Source organism: Euprymna scolopes, chromosome 14 (genome assembly GCF_053919585.1).
Source record: "Euprymna scolopes isolate OS-2025 chromosome 14, ASM5391958v1, whole genome shotgun sequence".
In the NCBI taxonomy this organism is placed as follows: domain Eukaryota; kingdom Metazoa; phylum Mollusca; class Cephalopoda; order Sepiida; family Sepiolidae; genus Euprymna; species Euprymna scolopes.
The window spans coordinates 36,979,943-36,998,782 of record NC_136495.1 but is presented as its reverse complement, the minus strand read 5'-3'; the positions used below and the strand labels follow the sequence as shown (position 1 = coordinate 36,998,782).

Genomic DNA, 18,840 nt, shown 5'->3' with positions numbered 1-18,840 from the left:
TGAGAGTGGAGGAGAAGGGAAAAAAAAAAAAGACAGTTCAGTTTATTTAATAGCATTATAATGTCATACTTTCTACCATGACTTAATCAGTTAGCTCACTGTACTTAGAGACAGAGTGTGAGAGTTTGGTTCTTACCCACGGCATAATTATTTTTTATTCTGACTTTCTCCCCAAAGAAAGTTAATATAAAGGAAGTTAAATTACAATATTAAAAAGATTATTTTGTTTAATGTATTTTTTTTTGCATTTTCCAAGAATCCTGACAGTTACTTTTCAACCAAAATTCTTCCATTTTCCTATGCTGTCGCTTCCTACTTCTAGTATCTCTACTTCAGTTTCCACACATTTGATATTTCCTCTCCTTAAAATCTTAATATTGTAAGGAAAAGAATAACAATTGTTTCTTTATTTTTTGTTGGAATCAAAGGGAAATAACTTTGTATGAACGAATATAAAATCATGTCCATTTATGTTTTTTTTCTGTAATGTATGTAAGCTTATGGAAATTAGGACACCAGCTGACACTGGGTAGCTTTGCTAGTCCATAGTATAACGGTCAGTTGTCTGTGTTTGCATGTTCAGCTAAAAGTTCCAAACTATAAAACAAATGCTCACAAAGTTAGTATATTCTTTAGAGGCATTGCCCTCGATGAATATCTAACATTTAGAAAAAAAAAAAGAATTCTTTGACCCTAAACTGGTACAGAACGCATCAGAAAGGGTATATTTTTCCAGACATTTCTATATACTAAAGGGAAGTAACTCTGAATTTCAATTAAGGAGTTAATTCTCTTATGCCGACTAATTCCTTGAATTTGTGTAAAAGAGAATTGTATGTAGATATGTATGTTCAGAGAGGAATATGAGAGAGTGGAGAGATAGAAAGGAAATGGGAGAATATAGAGAGACAGAAATAAAGAGAGAAGTATTAATCAAAATATTACACTTTTGCCCTGGGCAACACCAGGTAGTCATGCTAGTTTCTTATAAGAGTTAAAACAAGAACAGGTATTCTTCAGAGGTGTCCATTTAATCTGCTCATTTAACAATGAAACCGATATTTAAAACTTAAGCATGATAGACTGTGAGATGAGAAAGAAAAAGGTTTCCTTACTTTTTCCAGCCACGGTAAGATGCATTTAGTGTGAAACTTGTGTTTACATAACAAAGTTTTGACTTCATTATTCTCTTCGAAACAGCCAAGACAGACGGGACATGTGTTTTTTTTCTCTTAAAGAAAGAAAATATACAAATATAATAAAAAGAAAAATGTGTTCTTTTCATTAAATATACATCATGTATTTGTTAGAAACAGCCCCACCCCCAATATCACCCAGGAATTAATATATTGGCTTTTTTTTCTTAATGAAGTCTTCTTTGTGGTATAATTCATTGACTGGATGGGACAAATACATTTCTTCCATGTTTGGATTATTATTGGAATACACTAGGAGACATTCATAGAAAATATTTTGTTTTTATTAAAATACATACACTATGCTGAAGAGAGAGAAAAATTTATAAAGATAGTACCATTGAGGAACAATGATAAAAGAACCCTTTTTGGAAAGTTCTTCAGCTTCCCAGTTTTAAAATCCTTCTACCTATAATTCCTTGCCCACTGAGGAAGACAAGTAAAATCAAACCATTCTTATCTCAAAATGTTAGTGCACATTATTAGGCCGGATTGTTTATGCAATTGAGCTTGGCATGTGAAAATGTGGCTGACATCAGATTCACTAAAGAAATTAACCTTCAGAACATTCTATTTAATAATATATGTATTCATGTCTCTCTTTCTCCTGTTCCTTTTTTTCGTCACAAAAGAAGATTTGTAATTCAGTTGAAATCAGGAACCTGACAGCAACAATTGCATACCTCAATGCTTGAGTTATTAAAATGATTCCTTCTTAAATGTTAAAAGAATATATTTTTATAAACACGTGTTGTAAACTTATTTCATACAACATTCAATTCCAATACTAAAGGTTGAAGCTCAGATAATTAATTCTGAGGAGAAAATTAATGATGATGAGAACTCTGCCACTAATGATGCCAAAAACTCAAAGAGAAGAGACGTCAAGCAGACATAACAGATATCAACACTTTGATCTGAAGGGGATGTGCCTCTCATTTACCATCCAGGGAGCTGATGTGCGATGCCACAATGTAACATTCATTAAACCCTTGTTCTCCTACATTTTGCAATGTCCTGGTGTTCACTATATCTGACAGTGTTTCTTGAAAATTACCTCTAAACATAGACTAATTCAGCTTGCACATATCTCAAAATCTGAAAACTCTGTTTCCTATTTTCCCCACATAGCCTTATTTTTAATTCTTTGTGACACTCACTCTAAATCCTGGTTAGTCATAGTTAACAGTGGTTGTCTCATCATCAAATTCAAGTCTGACTTTACAATGCAACATGAGAACCCTATATATCTCCTTGCTCCTAGCCCTAAACCCTATATTATTTTTATTCTTATTTTTTAATTTGTATAATTTAAGAAAAATTTTATTTGCTATTTATAGATGAATTCAATTTTTGTAACATTGTTTTTTTTTTTAAACAACCACTAGAAAAAAGTGATTCATTTAGTAACCCCCTTGAACTCCAGCTAGATAGTTTGAATCTAAAAAAGTGAATTTGCAAAGCCAGTTAAATTTAAAAAAAAAAAAAAAAAAAATGTCACAAATTAGACTATTTGTGTTTGTAATATTTTTCTAGCTACAGGTAATATAGCATTATTACTTGTGGTGATACCTTCATTTTTTTTTCTTATATAATAGACTATTTTGATATTTTATTCTTTCCCTTCTTTATTGCCTGTGATTGTTAAACAGAGTGAGCGAGGGGGGGGGCGAAAATAATAGGTAAGAGAAAAGGCAACTCAAACAGCATCTGATGTGAGAGGCTGATTTTGGTTTGGCTGTTTGTGTAGAGAAAAATTGTTGCTTTTTGTCTTTGACTTTGCAGAACATGATTGAGTTTTGAAAAGAGAAAGGGAAAAAATAAAACAAATAACATCAATGTTTGGTGCATTTTAGGCCAGGAAGCCAGTATCTTCAGGCAGACTGACCTGGTAGCATCAGGTGAGGGAGGCAGAATGTGATGGATCACTTGTCGAGTTACTTATAACTAGGACTAAGACAACAGCATATTCTTTTCATTATTTTGACCCTCGAGTGTGTATCCATATATCTTATATGCTTTTATACAGAGTGATGCAGTTCTCTGTTGTCTAACTGTGTCGGCTATATACTCGAGTCAAAACAATGAAAAGAATATGCTGTTGTCATAGCCCTACTTATAACAATTAAAATGAATTCTTTTTTATAACTCAATCACAAAACTGAGAAATATTTTAGTATGTATTTTGTATGATTAAAATGTATAAGAAACAATCAGGCATTTTGCAGTATAGACAGCAAAATGAAAAAGCGGTCAAAAAAACAAATGTTACCAAAGGCAGTATTAGTTACTTTTCTACCTACCTGCATAAGTGTTTTATGTTTCAATTCATTTTAAAGAGTTTATTTACATTAAAACACAAGTAGCATTAAGTTTTAAGTTAGAACAAGACAAAAATAGCTGACATTACACAGTCATCTGGGGAGTCTAGATAATTGCTCAAAAATTAAATAAAATACTCGTAGAAACTTGCCGAATAAATGTCACCAATCATGCAAGAATGTAATGTTCCACCAGTATTTTATTTAATTTCCAATTTTTGAGTGATCATCGAGACTCCCAAGATGATGGTCTAATGTCAGCCACTTTCTCTTGTTCTAACGAGACTCAACACTATTTGTGTTTCAAAGTAAATAGACACTTTAAGATAAGTTAAAACACAAAAAAACTTATCCAGGTAAATAGAAGAGTAACTCTCTTGCCTTTAGTAACATTTATTTATTTTTTTACCTCCTTTTTATTTTGTTGGCTATATTGGTAAATGTTCCAAGATGCCTCTGCGAAATAAATGTTGCTTGACTCATCATCAGTAGAAAAATAGATTGCTAATTCCCTGTCAAATTATATAGTATTTTTAATCAAGAGAATCTTACCTGCTTCTTCTTTTGTTATTATTTCAGTTGGTAATTCTTCAATTACTTTTTTAGCTGTCGGATAAGGTCCCATTCTATCACTAGAATAATAAAAAAAATTATAAATAGTAAATTAGAAAACTAGTAACAAAAAAAATAAATAAAAAAGGTGCAAACCCATAATTCTCTTCACTCCCCAACGAAAAAAAAAAAAAAAAAGAAAAAAAAAAAAAAGCTCCTTTTAGTATCCTCGTTGTTCCCTTAAGTGCAATTGTCTGGATTTCTTTTGCACTTGGTTCACCAGGAAGATTAGTTAGGTAAGACTTCAGGTTCTTCTTCATAAGCCCTGTGGCACCTATAATAACTGGTATGATTAATATCTCTCTAAGATATACCTGTGATGGAAAAAATAATATTGTACACTAAAAATCATGTAAATTGATAAAGTTGTTTTATTTTTATAAAAAAAATCATTTTAAGTGAATAACAGGAATTTTTACGCATTATGATGATGTACAAGGCTGATTTTAAACTCTGTTTCTGGAGAGTGTTTGAAGAGGAAGTTATCCAGTGATAAATTTGATTTTTTCAATGCTTCCCCTATCCCATGTAAAGAACAGCTTTCTGAAATCTTTTAATTTTTAGTTTTAATTATTTGGAATCATTTCCCTTGTCCTTGAAATTATTTGCACAATTGTGTTGAGAGATTGTCAATAATCATTTAACCATTAAATACAATTTTCTTTTTATATATAAAAAAGAAAAGTAATATCACTTTCCATTTTTTCTCAATCTATATTTTGTTTTTGCCTAAAAATCTTTTTTATCTTTCTGTTTTCACCTTAAACTTTATTTATGCTTTTTAAATATATTAATATATAACAGTTTGAAATACGTTTAATTTTAAGCATTAATATCCTTAAAAACGATGTATGCATACAAACAAAAATTAACAGCACCCTAAAGAAAGAAAGAAAATACTTCTTACCGAGTGACCCAAAGAACACCTTAACCCCTAAATCAGCAACCCCATGTCCTCCTAAATAGATTGGTATCTTCGTATCACAAACTTCATTCGAGTGTGACCAGGGTGATCATCATGATGCATAGCCTTGGATGTCCAAGACTGAAGCTAAGTAAATCTTAATCCGGTCGTTTTGTATGAAACTATGAAGTTAATCTAACACTTTTTTTTTTTATCATTTTATTTTATTATTTATTTTTTTATTTATTATTTATTTTTTTATTATTTATATTATATTATTTTTATTATTTTTATTATTTTTTTTCCGTATCTATTTTTTTTACATTATTTCAGGTATATTTTAACCATAATTTCTTTGTTTATTTAAAAAAAAAATAGTAAAAACGGAATTGTCTATTCACCATGCTTAAATGATAATATCACTTCTGTCTATAGTAAGAGAGAAATCTCTATAAAAGAAAAAAAAATTATGCTAATTCATTTAGAAGACAGCATAGTCGACAATCTCTCTAAAACTGGTGACATTTACAAATTCCTCAGTTTGTAAACCTATATCAACTAAGGAGTAGGTAGGCTCTGCCTATCACCTAACTTATACTTTGTCTATTAGCCAGGTGCAGTTACAATATGAGGAATTTGATTCCTGACATGGACAATGAACCCTGACTCCCCATTTTCTAAATATTTCTCTCACAAACAAAGCAAATGGCTTTGCTTGCATACTACTTATACTACATTTGTTCACTTGATTGGTTTAGACCATAATTGTAAAGTTGTTGCATTATGTACTTAAATTTAATTTCCCATCTTTATTTCCTGCTAAGATATATTACTAAATAAACTAAAATATAAATTTCCAAAAATCAACAAAACACCCCCTGCTGTGATGAAGTACTGACCACAGGTTAAAAAAAAAAACAAATAGAAACCATAGCTGAATACAACGTGTAGTCGAAACTTTTGTGGAAAGCAAGCCTCTTACTTTTAATTACTTACAAAGTATGCGTAATTTAAAATTATTGCTTATTCACTTAAACTTGTTTTCCTGCTCTTAATTACTGATACTACTTTACTCTTTTTGAAAATCATAAATTATCATTCCTTGACTAAGTGTATGTCTAAATATAAGGCCTATACTGGCCATATATATATATATGATTACTTATGTATGATACTAAAATAACTAGCACAAATTCTTTTCTAAATTTCGAGTTAAAAGGGCTAGTTACTTTGCCTCCTGTGTTTGTTTTGCATGATAAACATTATTCCAAATCCCTATATTCCTAAACCTTACCCAACTCTGTATATTGTTTTTTAATACTGTATTCTTGTAAGTCCTGTTCCAGCTTGACAAATAACCAATCGCTTTGCTCCCCAAGCTGCAATAAAATCACATACTTTGCACGTACCTTAAAAGAGGGGTTTAGCTTCTGGTCCTTAACTTTAGAAGGCTGACCTTTAAAAATCGATACTAAACATCTATAGTTATCTATTGTGGAGGCATACATTATCTTATACCTATATTCTATAGTTTATCTATAAGATAGATATTATTAGCCATAGTTTGTATTTATACTTAAAGTGATCTATATTAAGTAGCAACTATATCTTTCTTTCCCTTAGATGGGCCAAAGTACTGATGATTGTCTTTACATAAAAATTAACACCTGAAGCTCATTTTGAATCGTACACTAACTATTTATACTATAGTTTTTCCAATGTATTTATTAATCCACAAACCATATTTAATCCTCGTCGAACACTAATAGCCATTAACCATAAATCTACACTCATGCATATCCCCCACCCGCATTTCCACTCAAAATCACATCTTCCAATCTTAATACTTGAGGAGTGTAACTTCACAGCAGATACTAATTATCTTTGATACTAACTTGATTAATCCTAACTACTCATGTGGGGGACATAGAAATACTTGGTTTTGAAACCAGATGTGGGGCTAACCCTCTCGGAGCTGATGGACCCGTAGATCTGGACAGGTCATCTATCTAGGAGAAGGAAAACTTCTATGTTAAACCTGTGTCACTGAATTCATACGTCTTGACACTAGGGGTGTACTGATTATCAAATTGGCTAATTACCGATTAATCAGTATTTGATAATCGGCCGATTAATAGATTTTCTAAAACCTATTTATCAGCAAATTTTGTTGCCATAAACGATACTAATATTAATTATATTGGAAAGGAAGACAAATTAATTCACTAGTTTGCTTGGCAGTGAAAATTTATCGAAGAGACATGCATCGCTAAACCATATCCAATGATGCCTTGTTAGCATATATACTTTTACAAATGCACTAAATTTGAGGAAATATATGTAAGCATATTAAAAATTTCCCTCCTTTCTCATCATTATTTTTTACTTTAAATCACTGTCAAAGAAAATTATTACTTCACCCTCCAGTTTTCATGTTGAGGAATTGTATAGTAAATTGCAACGATGTGCGAATCGAAAATAAAACATTCTTCATCAGTCATACTCATAGTCATTTTCAGACTATTGCTACCATTGCATATATTTTTTTTATTTTTCTGGTTTAGATAATGCATAGTTTATTGAGATAAATTACTAATTAGATATCAGACATAATTTTTTTTACATATTTAAATTACTTAACTAAATATTAAAAAAAACTTCAACCATTATGGCAACCATTTTCTACTGGAAGTATTTTGATGTCAATCCCAAGAATAAGAATAACAGCTGCTTGCAAGTTATGTCAAACCATCACATCCAAAGGTGACAAATCAGTAAAAACTTTTACAACTAATATGTTAAACCATATTAGAAAAGGTTCATTCAAAAGAAGCAAAAGTTGCAAATAAGAAAAGGAAGCACAATGAATATTCAGGGACAGACATTCCAGGAACAAGTGGCAGCAACTACGAGCCTTCAGTGAAACATTAAACTACTATAGAATCAATATTGGCCAAAAAGAAAATTTGGGATATTAATGATCGCAGATCACAAGAGATTCATTATTTGATAAGAGAAATGATTGCTGTTGATATTAAACCATATTCTGTAACATCTGACATTGGCTTGTTGCAAAACTTTGTTAAAATTACAGCATTCCATCAATAACGTACTTCACTGCAAAATAATTTTCGATATATTTACAAAAGTAAAACAAAAATTCAACAGTTTCTTGTTGAAATTAGCAACATTTCATGAACTACAGATTTTTGGACAGCTACAGAAGATAATGCTCTTTTTCCGAGTTTGACAGGTCATTGGTTTTCAATTGACTTTGAACAGTACAGAGCTGTGCTTAGAGTGGTTCCATTCCCTGGTGCACACACAGGTGCAATAATAAGTGAAGAATTGCACTTACTCTGGATGAGTATAAAATCATCAATAAAATTTTCTTAGTCTTGCAGGATTCAGGAACAAATATAGTTGCTAATGTCAGAGAATGTGATTTAGAATAACTATCATACATTGTAACTCAGGCTATGAAAACAACCATTACATCTAACAGAAATACAGTTTCTCACTTTAATCGTTTTCTATTAGCAATTAGTAAATTAAGTGAAATACAAAATCAGCTAAATTTGGAAAAACAAACTCATTCAAGATGTGATCACATGGTATAATTCAACATATTATATGTTGAAAATAATTTAAGAACAATGAAAAGCTCTTGTAATGTGTGCTGTTGATAAGATTCTTATCTTAACAAATTACCAATGAGGACTTGTTTGAAAAAATATCCAGTTCCTGAGTTCATTTGAAGAAATCACCAAATAAGCAAGTTACAGCCCATCAACCATATGTACAAATTTAGCTCTGAGGTTATTTTTGTCGAAAGCTGTCCAATCTAATTCTAGTATTTCTGACTTTAGTGGAATCTTTACCATTGTTGAAGAATTCAGGTTATCAATCGAAACAAGATATTCATCCTATTTAAATGATAAAAGCTTGTGTATATCTACTCGATTCAAATATTAATTTTTTGGCATAGAAAACATATTAAGAATTGGATTCTACATCTACTTTCCACTGATGATCAGTAGTATACACTACCCACTGCTGAGGATGAAGAAGTGCGAACATGTGTAAATTATAACATGGCAACTTTAAAACCAACTGACAAAAAAGTAACGAGTAAAGATGCTTTCCTCGCTCCTAATATAAGAAGACAGTAGAAAGTAAAAGTACAATTATTTCTAATTCAATTTCAGCCTCCATTTTTGAGGTGCGAAAAGTGAGCATTGCATCATTTTATAATAGCAAAATTGCACTGATGGACAATTTTTAAATCATCATCAAATAAAACTGAATTAAATGACAGTAAATATGAACATTCAATATAATTCTATACATAATGATTATTATGCCTCTTTTTTTAAAAACAATTCCAGCTTCAACTTACTTCATTATAAGTCGATAAAAATGGTGATATGTTCAATTTTGGTGGCAGAAATAAAGTACCAAATGTCATAAACATATACTAATAATTTCAAAATCATATATCACAAAAACTATTAAAAGATCTGGAATTTTGCATGCCTAATCAATACCTATTGTAGAATGCTGTATCCAAATGTCAGCTCTTTACACCATGTATTTCTTAAATAGTATCCTCAAGAAAATGTAATAATTTTATGCAGCATTTTTCACTTTGTTTATCATGGTGATGTAATTAAGTAAACGTACATGTCCAACATTAATTCAATTTTAATAAAAGAACTGCATGTTAACAATAGAGTTCTTTATACAATTGGTATTTCTTTGCGATTCTGTTGAATTCTTCACTTGGCCCTGATCACAATGGTCCAATTGAGGTGATTTCCTCAACCTATTCCCCAGTCAAACACATATAGAGAAAAAACTTCAGTTGTCCTTCAATGCTTGTGGCACAAGTCACTTGTTTGTATTGTTTATTAAATTGTTAGGTGAAAGTACAGACTAGTTAGAAAAACACCCTCTACTCCACATGTTAAGAAATATGTTTCCAAAACGTTCTCTGCATAATTACTATTATATTTTTTATTGTTTTAACATCTTTATTTTTGTATTGGCTTTGTTCAAGTTAACGCTGTGATTGTTTACAAATGATTTATTTCTGGTTTGTGTAAACCGTTCTGCTTTACATTGAGTACCTAGAAAAAGTCCTTTCTGATTAATGTTTACCAGTTTTAAAATAAGCAAACAAACTTGGCTATTTTTCAGAATAACAGAACATTTTTTATCTCGTAAACATTAATCAGAAAGGACTTCTTCGTGGCATATATGTGAAGCCAAATGATTCACACAAACCAGAATTTTTTAATAAGAGATACATTCACATTTTTCATATAAGAATTTACGACACTATAATATTCCTACCTTAACACTTTACCATTGGGGACTTGTTCAAGAAATTATCCAGTTACTAAATCCATTTGAAGAAATCATCAAAGAAGCAAGTCACAGAACTTCAATGATATGAATGATAATACGTACAATTTTAACATTGAGGTTATTTCTTTCAAAAGCTGTCCAATCTAATTCTGATATTTCTGACTTTAGCAGAATCCTTTTACTGTTGAACAATTCAATGAATCACATGGAAACAAGATATTCATCCAATCTAAATGATAAAAACTTGTGCGTATCTACTTTCCTAGATTCAAGATTCACATTTACATTTCAAAAGAATGACATGGAAAACACTAAGAATTGGATTCTACATCTTCTACTTTCTACTGATGATAATGAAACAGAATCGGCAGGCTACACTACTTCAAGCTCTATTCAAAAAGATCAAAGTGAAAGTAAAACTGTATCTCTTTCAAGCCTGTTTGATGAATTAGCTTCAAATAAACCTACAGTAACAAATCAAAACTTAGAGCAGGTAGAAGCTGAGTGAAACCTGGAAATTGCAACTACAACAGAAATACAAGCATCACAATTTAAATTCAAAAGGAGTAAATTCCTTATGGTTAAGTGTACAAAAGAACTCTTCAGTACAGGTGGTAATGTGTATGAACCTATGAGGAACAGGTTGCATCATGAGAAGTTTAATGTTTCTACATTACAACTTAAAAGTATTCAACTAAAGATTCTGAGGAGACTATGAGGCAGAGGAAGCAGGCAGCTAGAACAGAAGAGGACGTAGAGCAGTAGCAGGTACAAAACTTCAGCTTATACTTATTCACTTAAAGAATTACAATTCGTATTTTGTAGTTAGTTTGTAATTTCGTTTTCTTATCTAATTGTTTAATTATATTCATTTAAGAATTACAAATTGTATTTTGTAATTTTATTTAATAAAGACAAAAAAAAACATAATGATGGTCAGACACTTAACAAATGTTAAGTTAAATTAGCAGTTACCATATTAACATGTCAAAGATATCTGATGGGTCACTTGACAGTGATGAAATGATTTAAATTTTATAGAAAAGAGAAAAGTAGATAATTGGCAAATTTGCTGATTACCGATTAATCAGCAAAGTGATCGATTAAGTCGATTACCGATTACCTGCCGATTGATCGGTACACCCCTACTTGATATCAAACTGGGGAGGGAGGCCTCCCTAGAGCTGGTGACTTGAACAAATCACCGGTTTGCAAACCTAAACTGCTTAAAGAGTAGGTAGGCTCTACTTATTGGCCAGCTTGCATACTCCTTTGCCTATTAGCCAGGAGTAGAGGTGCAGTAAGAGGGACTCATTAGAGACGCCCAGTGCTTAGCCTGGTTTTCTGACTAGGACAATAAATGCCGTCCCTCACATCCTTCTCATTCCCTTCCCCTAAACCTGAGCATTTTGTGGGTGCTTGTTTACCATGTATACTAACATGATTGAACTAGGTCACTCTTTTCTAACAAGTTTGAGGGTACCTGTTTGACAGTACAGTAGCTCTTTGGTAGTGCTTAGAGCGGCTGCTCCATTATTAGTTGTATAATATCGGGATGGTTGTAGTGCCATATCATGCATGGAAAGGGACCCTGCATTCATCTCTGGTGGGCATTCCTGAGGCCACATTTCTGTGGATGAGGTGTCGGCTGATAGTCTACTTGTGTTGCATGATGGTGGCTATACACATCCACTTTGTCTAGCACCTCTCACCTTAAACTGAAACTGTGAAATAAAATGACAGCTCGATCCAAAATGACGATCAAGCTAGACACACACTCGAACAGCATTTCGCTGCCTCCCTTGAGGCTCACATTTACAAATATCTGTGGACTTAGAACTAATTTAGATGATGTAGAATCATTTCACCTAGCAAAGTTCCTGGATATCTTAGCACTAAGTGAAACTAACTTGCACTCCTCCATCCACTCTAACCACTTTAACGTGTCTGGTTATCTTCCACTTTGTCGTAAGGATTCTGACAGACACATGCACGGACTTTGAGTCTATATTTGTAACACTCTCCCCATGACTAGGAAATCTAAACCAGAATCAGATGACCAGGCCTTCATGTGCTTTAAACTAACTTTACAACACAGCATTAGCTACTTATATTTTTTTTATTGCTCTCCCTTGACTCAAGATTGCATCAATTAATCATTCTGACAGCATAGATGTAGCACTTTCCCTTGACATAATCGCTCAAATTCATGTATTTGGTGACTTTAACGCCCACCACAATAATTGGCTTGGCTTCTCTAACTACAAAGACACAGCTAGTAGCATCATCCCTAACTTTGCTATATCCTATTCCTTGACACTGACAGTAACACAACCAGTCTCCAAGATCGTGCTTCTGGACCTATTTCTGACAACAGTTCCTGAGGATTGTGTAACAAATACCCATTGCTTACTTGGGAATACTGATCATGCTGTGATAATGATAGACATCACTCTAAATACTCAACCCCAAGTTGAAGAGCCATTGCTCAATAAGGCTGACTGAGATACCATCAGAGATCACATCAGAGATGCCCCATGGGGAAATAGCTTTTTCTTCCTGTAGAACAGTGTGCAAATGAGACCACAGAATGGTTCAAAGTAGCAATTGAAGCACATGTTCCCTCATGGAAGTTCTATAGCAAACCCCACTCTCCCCAATAGTTTACTTCTACTTGCACAGCTGCCATTCCTCAAAGGCAACATGTATACCGCAGATTTATCCGACATAAGTCCAGTACAAACAGACAAAAGTTTATAGAAGCTAGAAGTAATTGTAAGAAAGAAATAGTGACAGCTAAGAGAGAATATACCGAAACCACTAGAAAACGCATTGAAGTGCAGACATTAGGAATCCCTAATTTCTGGAAAATCTTCAACAGTGTAGTAAATAATGGACAATCAACAAATCCTCCACTATCCAATAATCATGAGGTTGTTTACACAGTAACTGAGAAAGCTAACATACTTGCCCGTCAGTTTGCCTCAAACTCTACTTTGAACCGAGCAAACCACTCCCTCGCTGATTTTCCTTTGTGGACAGAAACCAAACTAGATGATTTGAAAATCACTACTTCTCAAGTACATAATATCATAAAAACCTAAACACCTCAAAAGCATGTGGACCTGATCTCATCCCAGCTGTACTATTAAAAAAATGCTCCACTGAGGTTGATCCAGTTCTCTCCAAACTTTTTAACAAATGCCTTAACGAATCTTGCTTACCTGACTACTGTAAAACTACTTCTGTGGCACTAGTTTACAAGAATTTTGGCAAAAGAACTGATACATTAAATTATCATTCCATTAACCTCCTCCCTCTTTTTGCCAAAATATTTGAGTCCATAATTAATCAAGCTCTAGTCCACCAGCTTAAAATTACTTAACTTCTGTCCAACCAACAATATGGATTTAGGCAAGCCCGTTCTACTGCAGATATGCAGATATCCTAACTGTAATCTCTGAACATGCCCTGGATAAGGCAGGGGAGGAGAGGGTAGTAGCCCTTATCTAAAGCTTTTGACAAGGTATGGCACGATGGTATTCTCATGAAGATCAAATTCTATAGTATTACTGGACGAATACTTAACATAATTAAATCCTTCTTAAATAAGAATAGAATCCAGGTTGTCCTCGATGGTCATATGTCAAAACAATATGATATAAATGCAAGTGTACCTCAGGGGTCGATCCTTGGACCTTTATTATTCTTGATATTCATAAATGACCTCCCTGATAAAATTGTCTATATTGGGTATATTTGCTGGCGACACCACACTGTATAACAAACATGAGGGGAAAACAAATGAACACATATCCAAGACAATGGCAGAAACCCTAAAGGAAGACCTCCAGTCTGTAGTGGAATGGGGACATAAAAGGATAGTAACATTCAATGCTGCCAAGACTAAGTTTGTTTCCTTTAATAATTACAAGAAACCTTCTCAACCATTAATAGCTATGGTTAATGATTACCTGAAAGTATTTCATTTAAGCTTCTCGGCTTAATGTTCACAGGGAACATGAGTTGAAACAGATAAATTGAGGTCATTGCCACGGCTGCTGCAAGGAAGGTGGGCTTACTTATGCCTGAAAGTATCCTGTACCTCTACAAGGCCACAAAAGTGGTTGACTATAATGAAGGGTGACCTGAAAGCTCCCTTTTCATCAGCTATTACACCGAGGTGCAGGGAAGAGAGAATCACTTCTTTCCTAAGATTATTCCACTTACCCTTGATCCTCACCTTATAATGCAAAGTATTTAGCAAAGGGTCATCAAGAATTAGGTTGGTGCAAAAATAATGTCGTTTTTTTATATATAGTTGAACATAAAAAACCGACATTATTTTTGCACCAACATAAAAACATTTTTTAGTCTTTGGTATGAATCGACAGAGGTCACTTGGTTTATTAGCAGACATTTTTTTTTTTTTTTTTTTTTTATTCCTGTTCACCCCTAACAAGGCATATTGCCACTTGTACATAAGGGGGCTACTATTTGGGACCATGTTTAGGGAAGATTAACAAGATGTTAGTTTACGTTACATTTAAACTTCTGCATATCAGTACAATCAGGGAAGCAAGAAGGGAATTCCAAAGTCTAGTTGTTCAAGGGAAGAAACTATTAGATTAGAAAGCTTTCTGGCATTTAGGGACATCAACAGCAAAGGAGTGTGATTTTGTTGCTAAGCAGGTTTGTCGGGGATATGTACGTTGAGGGGGCACAAGTGCAACAAGTTCATCAGAAAACATTCCATCAAAATATATGCAAAACAGGCACAGAGATGCAACATTGCAGCGATGGAACAGGGGTCGGAGCTTAGTTGACAAAATGGGATCGATTAGATAGAAGACTCTTTTTTGGATGCTATCCAAGAGGGAGAGACTAGTGGTAGATGCACCAACTCACATGTGGCAACAACACTTCATGCATGGGAAAAATGGTGACGTTGTAGAGGTACAGGATACTCTCAGGTGTGCGTAGTCTTCTAGCATCATAGATGGACCCCCAGCTTTTTTTCAGCAGCCCTTGCAATGTCCTCAATGTATTTGTTCCAGTTTATATTACCTGTGAATGTTAAACCAAGGAGTTTGAAGGAAGAATTCTCAGGTAGGGTGCTATTTGTCATAGATATCGGTGGTTGGAGAGACGTCTTGTAATTGTTAAAAGAGAGCAGCTTAGTTTTATTAGCATTCAATGTTGCCCTTCAATTATGGTCTGGAGGTCATTTCCTCATGATTCTGCCATTGTCTTAGATTTGTGTACATCTGTTCTTCCTTCTTGCATGTTATTATTATATCAACTGGGTCAGTCAAATCAATAGCATAACTTTGAGATCATGTTTTATACGTGTAAACGAACCTCTTTGCTTGAGAATTACTTTTACAATCTAATTTTCTTTGTTGGCCATAGTTTATGCTGATCATACTTATTTACCTGTCGATTTATAGTTTGCTAACGTACTTCCTAACTTCCGGTGTGTCTGCTACCAGAAATGGTGACAAAATAAATCAGTTCCTTCACTTTTATTGTTCTTCAGTATTTCTATTGTGAAGCGATTTATTGAAATAAAATATAAGAAAAGAACATTATTGAAAAACTATACAATAAAAATTAACAAAATTATAAAAATAAAAATAACACAATTAGTCTTTACTTGCACTTTTAATAAAATTTTTTTTTTAAAGTAAGTTATTTTATTTGAAATTTCATAAGAAATTTATGTTTATGAAATTATCACACTCCACATATGAGATGTTCACAATAAAGAATGTTGATCAGCATTTGTTTCAATGCAAAAATCATCAGTCAAATCAGAAATCAAGCACTATCTGGTTTATCCTGTTTTATTATGCCTACTTTATCAATATCCCCATTTAATAAATCAGCCATTTTTATGCAATCTCATTTCACTGTTTTGTTTAAATGTATTGTGTTTATTAATATCTTTGAGATCAAAAGTAGAGTTTGGTATCAGATAACAATATTAAAATTTTTTTTTTTTCCATATTTTAGTTTGAATCAAGAAAATTACAGTTTATGCCTGGCGGTAACACATTTCTTTGTGTGACACATCATAACAATGATATAAACAAACATACAAGATAACAAACAAGATTCAGAGTTCTAGTACTATACTAGACCTCTAGCTTTACATGGTTTGTCTAGTACATGCACACGCACGTTATATATCTATACTCCTATAATTTTTTTTTTGTGTACTGATATTCATATTAAAAACCCCTTTTCTATTTATTAAAAAAATAAAATACAACTTTATATATGGGTCGTGGAATTGCATTCATATGCAAAAGATCTAGCTAATTTGCATATTCTTTTAAACATTCATTTTAATTAATTTCCTCTTAGTTTTTTTGGTTTTCTACTGGGATGATCATCTTTAACTATTACGTGTAATTATATTCATGCAGATATTTTACATGATTTAACTTGCATAATATTTGTGTAAAAAGGTTATAGCAAACACAAACCTCTTTCTGTATATATCTTTATGTATGCATATATATATATTTGTTTAAAAAATTTTGCCTATCAAACTCCTGTCAGTTTTTAGTCTACAGACATGAAACTTAATATATAAGGTATCTGAACCCATGCAAAACTATGTATTTGGGTTTTAGCCAGGGAAAATCAGTGCAAAAGTGTGAATATTGAAGAAATGGAATTTGCCAGTTGAAGGTCGAACGACAGCATTACGAATATGCATGTGTAATATAATAGCTATTGGTTCATATTTTAATTTTTAGCCTTGCAAACATGTCTTCATAGCTCAGGCATTAACATCAAAGGGAAAAGTAAATCGTAAGCTAAACGTTTTGGTTTCGATTCTCGTGGTGGCACACAAGTAATTTTTTTTTTAACTTTTTAAATCATTACTATATATTGGGTACAATATAATATAATAAATATGAAATCTGCATTAATCAAAATATCATATTTAAACGTATTTTATGACCGAGCAATGCCAGGCGGCCTGATATATATATATATATTTAGGAAGCATTTTTTTCTCTTATGCAGGTTTCATTGAACAGCAGGGATAATAATATCATACATAAACACATTTCCACCACAAAAAAAATTCATCATTTATTATAAAAAACTTAAAACACCTCATTTACTAATAAGCAATAACTCGACACCTAATGACAATTTACAAAAAACTAGCAATGCCATGTATGTTTTTAAATGTCCTATAGGAGAATGTGTCTCCAAAAACAAGTCTTACATCGGCATGACTAGAACCAGTACATCTTGCTGGCTAACATGTCACCTGTCATCCCCTAACAGCTCCATCTACCAACACCTCGCACATGACAAACCAAAAACGAATTTAGAAACATTTAATAAAAACACCGCCATTTTAGCTGTCTCACATTATAACCTGCGCCTCCCGATCATGGAAGCTCTACTCATTCGCATAAACAAAACGACCATCAATCAGGCTCAATATGAAGGGGAAGGCACTCTTAAGTGCTTTTAAGGTTTTAAATGACTTTTCAATAAATTCATTAAACACAATTTTTAATTCATCACTCACCTGAAGACAACTCATGGAAGTTGAAAACGTTTGTGACTATGGCAAATTTCTTTTTACATTCACACAGAATGTTCAAACATTAGCCCACTAAATGGGAGGGGGGAAACGGATTGCAAGAGAAATGAACAGGATTTATCCCTACTGTTCAATAAAACATGCCTGTATGTGTGTATATATATATATATATATATATATATATATATTATGATCAGGGGTAAACTTGGGAAAAAATTTTTTAAATTAGTTAACACTCATTTCCCCTCAAACAACATATTGCATAAAATATTTAATAAAAATACTATAAAGCTCAGCTACAGTTTCAGTGATAGTTTAGAAAAAATAATGAAAAACAATAATAGAATACTAAACAATAACACCAATAATTATAATATTAATAACATGCAAAGCTGCAACTGCAAAAATAAGGCAGAATACCCACTTGAACAACAATGTTTACAATCTGAAGTTGTCTAGAAGGCCACCATTGCACCAATAGAAAATTGAAATAATAAAAAGTATTATATCAGGCTTGTTGGCACCTTGTTTAAAGATCGTTTCCGAGTCCACAAATGCTCCTTTACCAACCCAAACACCCGAACAAAACCACCCTAACTAACCGCTACTTAAGCCTAATCCAAAATAATCTTACACCATCATAAAATGGTAAATTCTCAAAAAATCTATTACTTGTAAATCCCTATATTCATCTTGCTTTCTTTGTCTGCATGAAAAATATTTTATCACTAACTTTAAAGATAGAGACGAACTACTAAATATTAGAAGTGAACTGTCAATTGTTTGCAACCATTACAAATCCCACCTCCTTAGCAACTTCACACCATACTGAAGTACTTTCATTCAACACACCTTACTTTA

The 18,840-nt window shown here is 32.7% G+C and overlaps 1 protein-coding gene across 1 annotated transcript in view; it reads right to left on the bottom strand.

Moving 5' to 3' along the window:
* The window catches only part of LOC145292956 (E3 ubiquitin-protein ligase RNF181-like), a 44,466-nt gene that overhangs the window by 10,706 nt on the left and 14,920 nt on the right, over positions 1 to 18,840 (bottom strand). The window contains exons 3-4 of the mRNA XM_080139168.1: positions 4,070 to 4,149; positions 1,116 to 1,231 (exon numbers count right to left, since the gene is read on the bottom strand). Of these exons, the coding sequence (XP_079995294.1) occupies positions 1,116 to 1,231; positions 4,070 to 4,149 (196 nt within the window). The remainder of the gene's footprint in view (positions 1 to 1,115; positions 1,232 to 4,069; positions 4,150 to 18,840) is intronic.